The following is a 13,661-nucleotide window of genomic DNA, read 5'->3' as shown; positions in this document are numbered from 1 at the left end:
TATTGCTTATATGCACGGAAATATTACTGAGAAATAAGCACAGAAAAATTACTATAAAATGGTTTTACGATCGGTCCATAACTGGTCATAGCTCACATACAAGGTCCTCTCCCGAAAGTCACTTAAACGCACATAACTTTATATACATAATTGGTCATAGCTCCCATACAAGTTCCTTTTACAAAAATCTCTTAAACGCACATTACTCATACCAAATAAAGCTATTGATACAAAATTTGGCACAAATATTAGTTTTGTATACAAAAATTCTATTTCAAGATTTTTTCACGATCGGTTCATAACATGCGCTCGGTCCCATACAAGGTTCCCTTCAGAAAATCTCTTAAACACACATTACTTATTACTAAATTACGATATAGATACAAAATTTTACTGAAATATAGCTTTTATGTACAGAAATTTTAGTTAAAGAATTTTTTACGATCGGTCTATAATTGGTCATATCTCCCATACTAGGTCCTGCCCCTAAAAGCGCTTTAACCGTATTTAACTAGTTGCACTATCAATTTGTGTAGAACAAAATTATATATTAGTATTTTGAAAATCCTTTCATACACATGCATACATGCAAATTACTAAATATTGCTAAGCGCTATAAAAATATAAAAGAAAATGGCGTTTGTAATGTTCAATAAATCTTGGAATTGTAATAGATTTAAGTTGTTTAAATCTTGGGATTTTTCTATATAAGACATGAGAAAACTTATTTCTACAAATATTTGATCAATTAGAAAAGTATTAATATAAAAGTAGCTGGTGGAGGGTATTTAAGATTCGGCTCAGCCGAATATAGCACTCTAACTTGTTTTTTTTTTTTTTTTTTGAATCAGTTAAGGCTTATTAAACTTTATTTCATGGGGCTATTCAACACCAAACAACTTACATCAATATTTGTGCAAAATTTCAGATCTCTAGCTCTTTCCGTTCGGATTTTATCGTGCTATATTTTTGTGGGTTTAAGACCAACATTTTAATGTTTTACAAAAATAATAAATAATAATTATGTTAATAAGCACTTTATATGAATTTTTGTTTTTCAGAAATTCTTGCAGTGTTTTTAAACAATCATTAGATGGCATAAATACTCGATTGGATACTCTGATAAATAAGTAAGCAAAAATATAGGTCTAACATTTTTTGACAAGTGGATAATGCTAATACTTCATTATTTCAGTTCTAAAAGTAAACAGGACGATTGCAACTGTAAAGGGGTCACTCTTAACGATGATGTGGATAAGTATGTATGAATAATATAAAAATATGTTTAGTAATTTTAGTTAGTTAGTTAGTTAGTTAGTTAGTTAGTTGGTTAGTTAGTTAGTTAGTTAGTTAGTTAGTTAGTTAGTTAGTTAGTAGTTAGTAGTTAGTTAGTTAGTTAGTTAGTTAGTTAGTTAGTTAGTTAGTTAGTTAGTTAGTTAGTTAGTTAGTTGTTAGTTAGTAGTAGTTAGTTAGTTAGTAGTTAGTTAGTTAGTAGTAGTTAGTTAGTTAGTTAGTTAGTTAGTAGTAGTTAGTTAGTTAGTTAGTTAGTTAGTTAGTTAGTTAGTTAGTTAGTTAGTTAGTTAGTTAGTTAGTTAGTTAGTTAGTTAGTTAGTTAGTTAGTTAGTTAGTTAGTTAGTTAGTTAGTTAGTTAGTTAGTTAGTTAGTTAGTTAGTTAGTTAGTAGTTAGTTAGTTAGTTAGTTAGTTAGTTAGTTAGTTAGTTAGTTTAGTTAGTTAGTTAGTTAGTTAGTTAGTTAGTTAGTTAGTTAGTTAGTTAGTTAGTTAGTTAGTTAGTTAGTAGTAGTTAGTTAGTTAGTTAGTTAGTTAGTTAGTTAGTTAGTTAGTTAGTTAGTTAGTTAGTTAGTTAGTTAGTTAGTTAGTAGTTAGTTAGTTAGTTAGTTAGTTAGTTAGTTAGTTAGTTAGTTAGTTAGTTAGTTAGTTAGTTAGTTAGTTAGTTAGTAGTTAGTTAGTTAGTTAGTTAGTTAGTTAGTTAGTTAGTTAGTTAGTTAGTTAGTTAGTTAGTTAGTTAGTTAGTTAGTAGTTAGTTAGTTAGTTAGTTAGTTAGTTAGTAGTTAGTTAGTTAGTTAGTTAGTTAGTTAGTTAGTTAGTTAGTTAGTTAGTTAGTTAGTTAGTTAGTTAGTTAGTTAGTTAGTTAGTTAGTTAGTTAGTTAGTAGTAGTTAGTTAGTTAGTAGTTAGTTAGTAGTTAGTTAGTTAGTTAGTTAGTTAGTTAGTTAGTTAGTTAGTTAGTTAGTTAGTTAGTTAGTTAGTTAGTTAGTTAGTTAGTAGTTAGTTAGTTAGTTAGTTAGTTAGTTAGTTAGTAGTTAGTTAGTTAGTTAGTTAGTTAGTTAGTTAGTTAGTTAGTTAGTTAGTTAGTAGTAGTTAGTTAGTAGTTAGTTAGTTAGTAGTTAGTTAGTTAGTTAGTTAGTAGTTAGTTAGTTAGTTAGTTAGTTAGTTAGTTAGTTAGTTAGTTAGTTAGTTAGTTAGTTAGTTAGTTAGTTAGTTAGTTAGTTAGTTAGTTAGTTAGTTAGTTAGTTAGTTAGTTAGTTAGTTAGTTAGTTAGTTAGTAGTTAGTTAGTTAGTTAGTAGTTAGTTAGTTAGTTAGTTAGTTAGTTAGTTAGTTAGTAGTTAGTTAGTAGTAGTTAGTTAGTTAGTTAGTAGTTAGTTAGTTAGTTAGTTAGTTAGTTAGTAGTTAGTTAGTAGTAGTTAGTTAGTTAGTTAGTTAGTTAGTTAGTTAGTTAGTTAGTTAGTTAGTTAGTTAGTTAGTTAGTTAGTAGTTAGTTAGTTAGTTAGTTAGTTAGTTAGTTAGTTAGTTAGTTAGTTAGTTAGTAGTTAGTTAGTTAGGTAGTTAGTAGTTAGTTAGTTAGTTAGTTAGTTAGTTAGTTAGTTAGTAGTAGTTGTTAGTAGTTAGTTAGTTAGTTAGTTAGTTAGTTAGTTAGTTAGTTAGTTAGTTAGTTAGTTAGTTAGTTAGTTAGTTAAGTTAGTTAGTTAGTTAGTTAGTTAGTTAGTTAGTTAGTGTTAGTTAGTTAGTTAGTTAGTTAGTTAGTTAGTTAGTTAGTTAGTTAGTTAGTTAGTTAGGTAGTTAGTTAGTTAGTTAGTTAGTTAGTTAGTTAGTTAGTTAGTTAGTTAGTTAGTTAGTTAGTTAGTTAGTTAGTTAGTTAGTTAGTTAGTTGTTAGTTAGTAGTTAGTTAGTTAGTTAGTAGTTAGTGTAGTTAGTTAGTTAGTTAGTTAGTAGTTAGTTAGTTAGTTAGTTAGTTAGTTAGTTGTTAGTTAGTTCGTTAGTTAGTTTAGTTAGTTAGTTAGTTAGTTAGTTAGTTAGTTAGTTAGTTAGTTAGTTAGTTAGTTAGTAGTGTACATAGTTGCTTACATATTTCCATAATTTCAGACAATCCACAACAGCAACGGAAGAGGAAAATTTTATCAAGAAGACATTATTCGATGTTCGCATTGATAAGTTGCCCGAATCTAAAAAGAAACATTGTAAAGAGGACCCTGAACCAAAGGATTGCAAATCGGCTACTAAATGCACTCTAAAAAGTGGATATTATAAAATATATTTATCAGAAGAGAAACAAGTTATGGTTTTTTGTGACATGAATATCGCTGGTGGCAACTGGATGCACATTTTAAGACGAATTGATGGTTCACTAGATTTTGGAGGAAGTAGGTCCTCTTATCTACTAGGATTTGGCAATGTAAAGTCAGAGTATTGGATTGGTCTTCAAAATCTTTATGCTCTTACTAACAATAATGGCCGACAGCTATTATATGTCCATATGGAGGATTTTGAAGGAAAAGCGTATTATGCTCTGTATGATAATTTTATCGTAGGAGGTGCCAATGAAAGATTCGAATTAAAATCTGTAGGCAATTATAATGGCACTGCTATCGATGGGTTGTCATATAATGTCGGTGGTAAATTTTACACATTCGATTATTGCTTTTGAAATAACCTACTATTATGTCCCACACAATATGACGGCGGTTGGTGGTTTAGAAAAGATTGCTCAACAACGTAAGTATTAAATTAATTTCTTATATTACAAATTGTTGTTAACAATAAAAATTGCTTATATTACAGCACACCTACTAATCCCTATTTCGACAGCGAATTGGATTATGTTGGTATCAAGTGGCATGAATATAAAAGTCAACCGTATTTCTATAAAAGCATGTATTTTATGATTAGAAATTTTTAAATATTTTCTAAATAAATTTAAATAAATTTTAGAAATTCTTTACTAAGTCAAATTTGTTTTTAATATTTTTATACCCTACAACACTATAGTATATGTTTGCAATACCCAATAATATTGGTCCAACACCCATCATTAAGAATACCAATCGGCTTAGAATCACTTTCTGAGTCGATTTAGCTATGTCCGTCTGTCCATCCGTCTGTATGTCCTACGGGTCGCAATCTTCAGGATAATTTGATGAAATTTGGCACATGCTCTTCTTTTGACCCAAGAACGAACCCTATTGAAAATGGTTAAAATCGGTTTAGTATTTCCCCTAGCCATCATACAACCGTATCCACCGAATAGGGCTTCACTTATAAACACTAATATCACGATAAAATTCTGCATAAATAACTTTAATGCCGACATAAATCCCTCTTCCAAAATTTATAAGGATACCTTATATTAACCTCCTGCCCCCGTATAACACCACTTTTAGAAAAAAAAATTCATAGAATTTTCAATGCGTCATGGGTTTAATGACCACAAAACATCACAAAATCTTATTGTAATGTGTTGACAATACCAGGTAATCAATGCAACGTAATCATTTCAATTGTCTGTTTTGTTTTACTGTCACAGCTGTATTGTATATAGAAAAGTGTCAATGCATTCAGATGGTTCTTAATTGATCATGCAAATTAATAGCATGTCTTGTATTATAAATGAACTAAGAATACTCAACCAAAACCAAACGAAAATCTAGATAAAAATCAATAGTCGCCATATGCACATTCCTTACTTTTTTTCACTACTTTTAATAAAAAGAAATGTTAATTTTAAATAAAAATTTCAATTATTTTAAAACATTTCTATTTTTCACTTTTTACAATGGAGTTCAATGTATTTGCCTGCCTGCCGGTCAGTCTGCAGTTGTTTTGAATAGTATCTGGTGAAAACTAAAACTGTTTTTATTGTACATATGGAACTATGTATCTGTTGCTTTTGTATTTCGAAAGAGCGAGATCAATCACATTTATGCAAATCACTTATATAACCTTTAAGAAAAACTTTTCTAATTTGAAATTTTAATGTTTAAAACAAGAGAAGAAAAGCAAAGTTAAATAATTATTAGAATTCTTTTTCAAATGCCTCATGGAATACATTAATCTCAATTTTAATTCTAATGCAAAGTAGAGAAAGAATCTGACATTGTTTTTGTAACGAAGGAGCTACTCCAAATGGTAGGGGTATGTTAAATGTTTTGGAATATTTAAGATATTTAAGTGACATATCAATTTGAATATGTATGTATATCGGTGGTTATCAGCAGTTATCAGCATGTACTTACTAAGAATTTTTTTGTTTTCGAATATGCATCATAATTACCAGGTATCAACCTTTCATCATTGATGCATGATGATGTATTGATATAAACATTTAAGCAATGGCTGCCAATTTTTTGCGTAGCTAACAAATGTAACTCCTCTGACCATATGGATTACTTTCTCTTTATTAGGTAAAACACTTTTACTTTATTTGCAGCATTTATACATAGGCTTAGAATATATTAGGTACGGGTTTTTAGCACCAGATGCAGTTACAGTTTTTTTCATATGTATGTAGAAAGAATGATAAAAATAAACTGTACTGTAAACGGTAGTTTTTTTTGAATAGTTCCGGATAATTACTTAAAGAAAATTTTACATTTTTGTTTACTTTTTTTTTACAGGAAAATTAAGTGACTAATTGTTGTGGAAAGGTAATATAATTATTTTTTATCTTTTATGTACAATCCAATAAATAGAAAATAATGTATATCTTTACTTTTTCTAACATAAACATTTGATAAGTCGCCCACATGTTAGTCAATAGGTCAGCTCATACATAGACTAGACTATAGTGTAGTCTATAGTCTAGTCTATAGTCTAGTCTGTAGTCTAGTCTATAGTCTAGTCTATAGTCTAGTCTATAGTCTAGTCTATAGTCTAGTCTATAGTCTAGTCTATAGTCTAGTCCATAGTCTAGTCTATAGTCTAGTCTATAGTCTAGTCTATAGTCTAGTCCATAGTCTAGTCTATAGTCTAGTCTATAGTCTAGTCTATAGTCTAGTCTATATCTAGTCTATAGTCTAGTCTATAGTCTAGTCTATAGTCTAGTCTATAGTCTAGTCTATAGTCTAGTCTATAGTCTAGTCTATAGTCTAGTCTATAGTCTAGTCTATAGTCTAGTCTATAGTCTAGTCTATAGTCTAGTCTATAGTCTAGTCTATAGTCTAGTCTATAGTCTAGTCTATAGTCTAGTCTATAGTCTAGTCTATAGTCTAGTCTATAGTCTAGTCTATAGTCGTCTATAGTCTAGTCTATAGTCTAGTCTATAGTCTAGTCTATAGTCTAGTCTATAGTCTAGTATAGTCTAGTCTATAGTCTAGTCTATAGTCTAGTCTATAGTCTAGTCTATAGTCTAGTCTATAGTCTAGTCTATAGTCTAGTCTATAGTCTAGTCTATAGTCTAGTCTATAGTCTAGTCTATAGTCTAGTCTATAGTCTAGTCTATAGTCTAGTCTATAGTCTAGTCTATAGTCTAGTCTATAGTCTAGTCTATAGTCTAGTCTATAGTCTAGTCTATAGTCTAGTCTATAGTCTAGTCTATAGTCTAGTCTATAGTCTAGTCTATAGTCTAGTCTATAGTCTAGTCTATAGTCTAGTCTATAGTCTAGTCTATAGTCTAGTCTATTCTAGTCTATAGTCTAGTCTATAGTCTAGTCTATAGTCTAGTCTATAGTCTAGTCTATAGTCTAGTCTATAGTCTAGTCTATAGTCTAGTCTATATCTAGTCTATAGTCTAGTCTATAGTCTAGTCTATAGTCTAGTCTATAGTCTAGTCTATAGTCTAGTCTATAGTCTAGTCTATAGTCTAGTCTATAGTCTAGTCTATAGTCTAGTCTATAGTCTAGTCTATAGTCTAGTCTATAGTCTAGTCTATAGTCTAGTCTATAGTCTAGTCTATAGTCTAGTCTATAGTCTAGTCTATAGTCTAGTCTATAGTCTAGTCTATAGTCTAGTCTATAGTCTAGTCTATAGTCTAGTCTATAGTCTAGTCTATAGTCTAGTCTATAGTCTAGTCTATAGTCTAGTCTATAGTCTAGTCTATAGTCTAGTCTATAGTCTAGTCTATAGTCTAGTCTATAGTCTAGTCTATAGTCTAGTCTATAGTCTAGTCTATAGTCTAGTCTATAGTCTAGTCTATAGTCTAGTCTATAGTCTAGTCTATAGTCTAGTCTATAGTCTAGTCTATAGTCTAGTCTATAGTCTAGTCTATAGTCTAGTCTATAGTCTAGTCTATAGTCTAGTCTATAGTCTAGTCTATAGTCTAGTCTATATCTAGTCTATAGTCTAGTCTATAGTCTAGTCTATAGTCTAGTCTATAGTCTAGTCTATAGTCTAGTCTATAGTCTAGTCTATAGTCTAGTCTATAGTCTAGTCTATAGTCTAGTCTATAGTCTAGTCTATAGTCTAGTCTATAGTCTAGTCTATAGTCTAGTCTATAGTCTAGTCTATAGTCTATAGTCTAGTCTATAGTCTATAGTCTATAGTCTAGTCTAGTCTTTAGTCTAGTCTATAGTCTAGTCTATAGTCAGTCTATAGTCTTTAGTCTATAGTCTAGTCTATGTCTATAGTTAGTCTATAGTCTAGTCTATAGTCTATAGTCTAGTTTAGTCTATAGTCTAGTCTATAGTCTTATCTAGAGTCATAGTCTAGGAGTGTCTAGTCTATAGTCTAGTATAGCTATAGTGTGTCTAAGGTCTATAGTTAGTCTATTAGTCTAGTCTAATAGTCTAGTCTATAGTCTAGTCTATATCTAGTCCTAGTCTAAGTTAGTCAAGTCTAGTCTATAGTCTAGTCTATAGTCTAGTCTATAGTCTAGTCTATAGTCTAGTCTATGTCTAGTCTATAGTCTAGTCTATAGTCTAGTCTATAGTCTAGTCTATAGTCTAGTCTATCAGTTCCTAGTCTATAGTCTAGTCTATATTCTAGTCCAGTCTTTAGCCTAGACTAGAGATTAGGTTAGTTTGGTTTATAGTTTAGTCTATAGTCTAGTCTATATATAGTCTGTCTATAGTCTAGCGGATATTTATTTTAGAACTTTAAAACCTAAAGAAGTAATATTTTTTTATAATTTATTGCTATTTCAAAGTTTCAATTTTCCATGCCTGGTACCTATATCCGTAATTTTCCAATGAAAGGTGCCTAACAACTGTCCGTTTAGAAGATATGAGGTTACCGATTTACCCGTTATTGCACTTTTTATCCCCTTAAAATTAAAATTTCCAATAATCCCTCCTTATTGGATTTTCATGACCAAAAATGCATCAACTGTCAAAATAGCATGATGTGTGATGATCAGTCAGTCAGTAACTAACCTCTTTTGTATCAAATCAGAGCAATATTTCCTAATTTTACAAACGGAATGATAAACTTATATATGTATATACATATAAAACTCATAGAACCAGACTAAAACACTAACCTGCCGGATTCCACAGTATGAACCTAAATATCTCTATATAATTTCGAGAGTATCAGTCCATAATCGATACTTGATAATGATCAAAACCTATTGTAAATCTCTGATTTAATAACAAGTATTTATTCTTTCAATTGAACGTTTAAGTAATGTAAATATATGGATTTGTTAATGCTAATCAATGGGAAGAGAATATCTTCCTTTAAAGTTTATAAACCTTCTAGAGAATTTCATTCAGTTCATAAACGAAGTATGGTGTAGTACGTGCAGTTTATCAAGTTTTCAGTGTTAATGACATCTGACTAAACGCAATTAACATAAATCCTTGACTATGAAATGTATTAAAAGTTCAATATTTGTCACTTCCTTGGAAACAAAATTGTATTCGCTTCTTGAGAATTGTTGAATAAAAAATTATTTCATTTGAATTTGCTAGTGGAAAGTTTATTGCTTTACTGTATATTGAGTCATTTCTGCAGAACTTTTAGAAAGTCAATAAACTATACTATACGATTTAAATTAAATGAAATCTGCGAATCATTTAGATTTACTTGAGTGAAAAATTAGCTTGCAATGGAACTTTCCTAATAAATAATTATATCAGAAATCTATCGGATTCTTTTCACAACAATCCACATTAGTAAATACTTAATATTTTATTTTCTCTTTGAATATGCAAGTGCACATCATTTCGTTAAGAATCTAATAAAACATTTGGAATGGGAAAATTATGTTGAGAACAAAATTGCATTTCACTTTTTCCTCAACAAAATGTAAACCCATTAACTCAAAAATGACAGAAGTCTAACATAAATCTTTAGGATAAATAGCGAGAGGAGCAAATAGTTACAATAATAAAAATTGTATGCAATAAATGTTAAGAATCAATGATCCTGATGGTGGTGGTCATCGAGAAACATAAAAGTTTTGTCTTCTCTGTTTAGTACATTTTTTAAAACTTTAAAGATGAACATTTTAAAGAAATAGCAGAGATTACAATCATAACATTTTTATGAACATCCTCGACCATCATCGTCATTGTGCTCATAATATGGAACCGGTATGTATGAATGTTTACCAATAAGTATGTATGTGTTCTTTACAGTAGAATTTCAAGAGTAGAAAAAATCAAATAATTTCATCTATATGATCAGACGGACTAGAATATGACTAGATGACTAGACTATGACTAGACTATGACTAGACTATGACTAGACTATGACTAGACTATGACTAGACTATGACTAGACTATGACTAGACTATGACTAGACTATGACTAGACTATGACTAGACTATGACTAGACTATGACTAGACTATGACTAGACTATGACTAGACTATGACTAGACTTATGACTAGACTATGACTAGACTATGACTAGACTATGACTAGACGATGACTAGACTATGACTAGACTATGGACTAGACTATGACTAGACTATGACTAGACTATGACTAGACTATGACTAGACTATGACTAACTATGACTAGACAGGACTAGACTATGACTAGACTATGACTAGACTATGACTAGACTATGACTAGACATGACTAGACTATGACTAGACTAGGACTAGACTATGACTAGACTATGACTAGACTATGACTAGACTATGACTAGACTATGACTAGACTATGACTAAGACTATGACTAGACTATGACTAGACTATGACTAGACTATGACTAGACTATGACTAGACTATGACTAGACTATGACTAGACTATGACTAGACTATGACTAGACTATGACTAGACTATACTAGACTAGACTATGACTAGACTATGACTAGACTATGAACTAGACTATGACTAGACTATGACTAGACTATGACTAGACTATGACTAGGACTATGACTAGACTATGACTAGACTATGACTAGATTTTGTCTAAACTGTGACTAGAGAATTATTAACTATATTATGACTAGACTCGCATATTCGAAATTCTATTATATTACTTTATATAATGATCAAGATGATGAAATTTAACAAGACAGAATCAAATTAACTATCTTGTAAACTTAATAAAAAAATACAATATTTTTGTTTATGTGCACTTTAAAAAAGGCATAGAAAAGAAGATTATGAATCATATTTATATATGTTGTTCTTTAAGGTTAAGAGGGAGTTCATATAATGTCTAAAAGTCATAAAAAAAAACTATCGTTCCATCTTTTTTTGTGTGTCTACTTCTTGTTCTTGTTATTCCTTGTGTATGCAAATACTTCTGTATTGTAAGTATGTATATGAAGGATTTAGAGTTATTAAGTTTAGCTAACTATTTATATGTTAAATGTTGAGACAATAATGAGAGAAGGTGTAGATAATTCTTACTGATCATGAGCATTTTTAGGTTTTTTAGCTTTTTTTCGATAAATAATTTTTGTTAATTATTCAAAAATGTCTAATTACAAAAAAAATTCCTGGTGAGCACAAGTTTAATGTTAACCGTTTGTTTTCCCTAATGATTTGAAATATATATATTACTTTTCTCTTTTCTGCCTAATTATAATTCCCTAGAAAAACAATTTTATACAATTTTCTCTAAATTCGTTAACAAATCAGGTGTATCTAACAAATCATTGAAGTTTAACCATAAATGTTGTCTATTTTCTGAACATTTTTTTTGTTTTAATATTTCACTAATATTATTTATCTTGAAGTTACTGCTGCCATCAAACTACAAAAATCATCGTCATCAAGGTATCTTGCCAACCATTTCACTATTTTTATCATATTCTAAGACTTATAATGGAAAAAAGGAGAGCCGACTGTTTCTTTTTACCAGTGTTTTGTCATAAACCGAAACAAACATAGTAATAAATCATACTCATGTTGCATTCCGCAGCGCTGAACCATCAAACGAAAGGATGAAGCAGAAGAAAACAGCAACTTATGACCAGGTTACCGTAGAAGAATAAAATATACTTTGTCTTCTGTTCATAGAAACTAACGACATATTTTTTTGGTTCGTTTCCTAAGATATTGTATGTTTTTATTTATTTATTTTTTTTTATACCCTCCACCACCATCAGTGGTGATAGAGGGTATATATAACTTTGTCATTCCGTGTGTAACACCAAGAAATATTCATCTGAGACCCAACAAAGTATATATATTCTGGGTCCTTATCAAATTCTGAGTCGATTTAGCTATGTCCGTCTGTCCGTCTGTCCGTCTGTCCGTCTGTCCGTCTGTCCGTCTGTCCGTCTGTCCGTCTGTCTGTGTAAAACACGCTCACGATAAAACGAAGCAATAGAGCTTAACCAAATTCACCCAAAATGTTCTTCATTTTCCTAAGTTGTTTGGTATTGCAAATGGGCAAAATCGGTTCACACCGGGAAAAGTTATGAATCAAAATTTAAAACAACCTCGGAAAAAAATAAGCATTTTTTACACATTCTGATGTAGTTTTCTCGAAAACTATGCAAGATAAATCCATGGAAATCACCATACATTCGTTTCTGCACAAGATCTTGATCCCTGCTGAAAATTGCCAGAATCGGTCCACAATTTGATATACCTCCCATACAAAAGTACATATTCCCGGAAAATGGGTTTTTTGTTAATAACTTCCGACACAATGTCGATATCTTCACAAAATTTTACAAATTAAAATCTTATGTCAATAGAATTCTTCCAGATGAAAAATTTTATGGATCGGTCCATAATTGGACATAGCTCCCATACAAGGTCCCCTCCCGAAAATCACTTAAACGCTCATAACTCATTACTAAATTAAGATATCCAAATAAAATTTGGTACAAGTATTGTTCATATGCATAGATATATTACTGTGAAATTTTTTTCCGATCGGTCCATAATTGGTCATAGCTCCCATACAATGTCCCCTCCCGAAAATCACTTAAACGCGCTTAACTCATAACTAAATTAAGATATCCGTATACAATTTGGTACAAATATTACCCATATGCACAGAAATATTGTTGTGAAATTTTTTTCCGATCGGTCCATAATTGGACATAGCTCCAATACAAGGTCCCCTCCCGAAAATCACTTAAACGCTCATAACTCATTACTAAATTAAGATATCCATATAAAATTTGGTATAAGTATTGCCCATATGCATAGAAATATTACTGTGAAATTTTTTTCCGATCGGTCCATAATTGGTCATAGCTCCCATACAAGGTCCCCTCAAGAAAATCACTTAAACGCGCTTAACTCATAACTAAATTAAGATATCTATATAAGATTTGGTACAAAGATTACTCATATGCACAGAAATATTGTTGTGAAATTTTTTTTCGATCGGTCCATAATTGATCATAGCTCCCATACAAGGTCCCCTCCCGAAAATCACTTAAACGCGCATAACTCATTACTAAATTCAGATATCCATATAAAATTTGGTTTAAGTATTGCCCATATGCACAGAAATATTACTGTGAAATTTTTTTCCGATCGGTCCATAATTGATCATAGCTCCCATACAAGGTCCCCTCCCGAAAATCACTTAAACGCGCATAACTCATTACTAAATTCAGATATCCATGTAAAATTTTGTGTAAGTATTGCCCATATGCATAGAAATGTTACTGTGAAATTTTTTCCGATCGGTCCATAATTGGTCATAGCTCCCATACAAGGTCCCCTCCCGAAAATCACTTAAACGCGCATTACTCATTACTAAATTAAGGTATCCATATAAAATTTGGTATATGTATTGCCCATATGCATAGAAATGTTACTGTGAAATTTTTTTCCGATCGGTCCATAATTGGTCATAGCTCCCATACAAGGTCCCCTCCCGAAAATCACTTAAACGCGCATAACTCATTACTAAATTAGGATATCAATATAAAATTTTGCACAAGTATTACTCATATGCACAGAAATATTACTGTGAAAACTTTTTTCGATCGGTCCATAATTGGTCATAGCTCCCATACAAGTTCCCCTCCCGAAAATCACTTAAACACGCATAACTCATTA

At 30.7% G+C, this 13,661-nt stretch overlaps 1 protein-coding gene across 1 annotated transcript; it reads left to right on the top strand.

The window, feature by feature from the left end:
• Positions 1-1,061: 1,061 nt before the first annotated feature.
• LOC119612632 (ficolin-3-like) lies at positions 1,062-4,227 on the top strand (the record flags this gene model as incomplete). Its single annotated transcript, XM_037968461.1, has 4 exons — positions 1,062-1,130; positions 1,196-1,258; positions 3,382-4,011; positions 4,078-4,227. Coding segments are annotated over 3 exons (694 nt in total), but the record flags the coding sequence as incomplete, so codon positions are not given.
• Between the last annotated feature and the right edge of the window lie 9,434 nt (positions 4,228-13,661).

The sequence above is a fragment of the Lucilia sericata genome, unplaced genomic scaffold, assembly GCF_015586225.1.
Source record: "Lucilia sericata isolate MDLA Ls3-8-SP2 unplaced genomic scaffold, ASM1558622v1 Contig001774F_arrow, whole genome shotgun sequence".
Taxonomy (NCBI): Eukaryota; Metazoa; Arthropoda; class Insecta; order Diptera; family Calliphoridae; genus Lucilia; species Lucilia sericata.
Note: the sequence above shows the minus strand (reverse complement) of the source record. Positions and strands in the feature narration are given on the sequence as shown.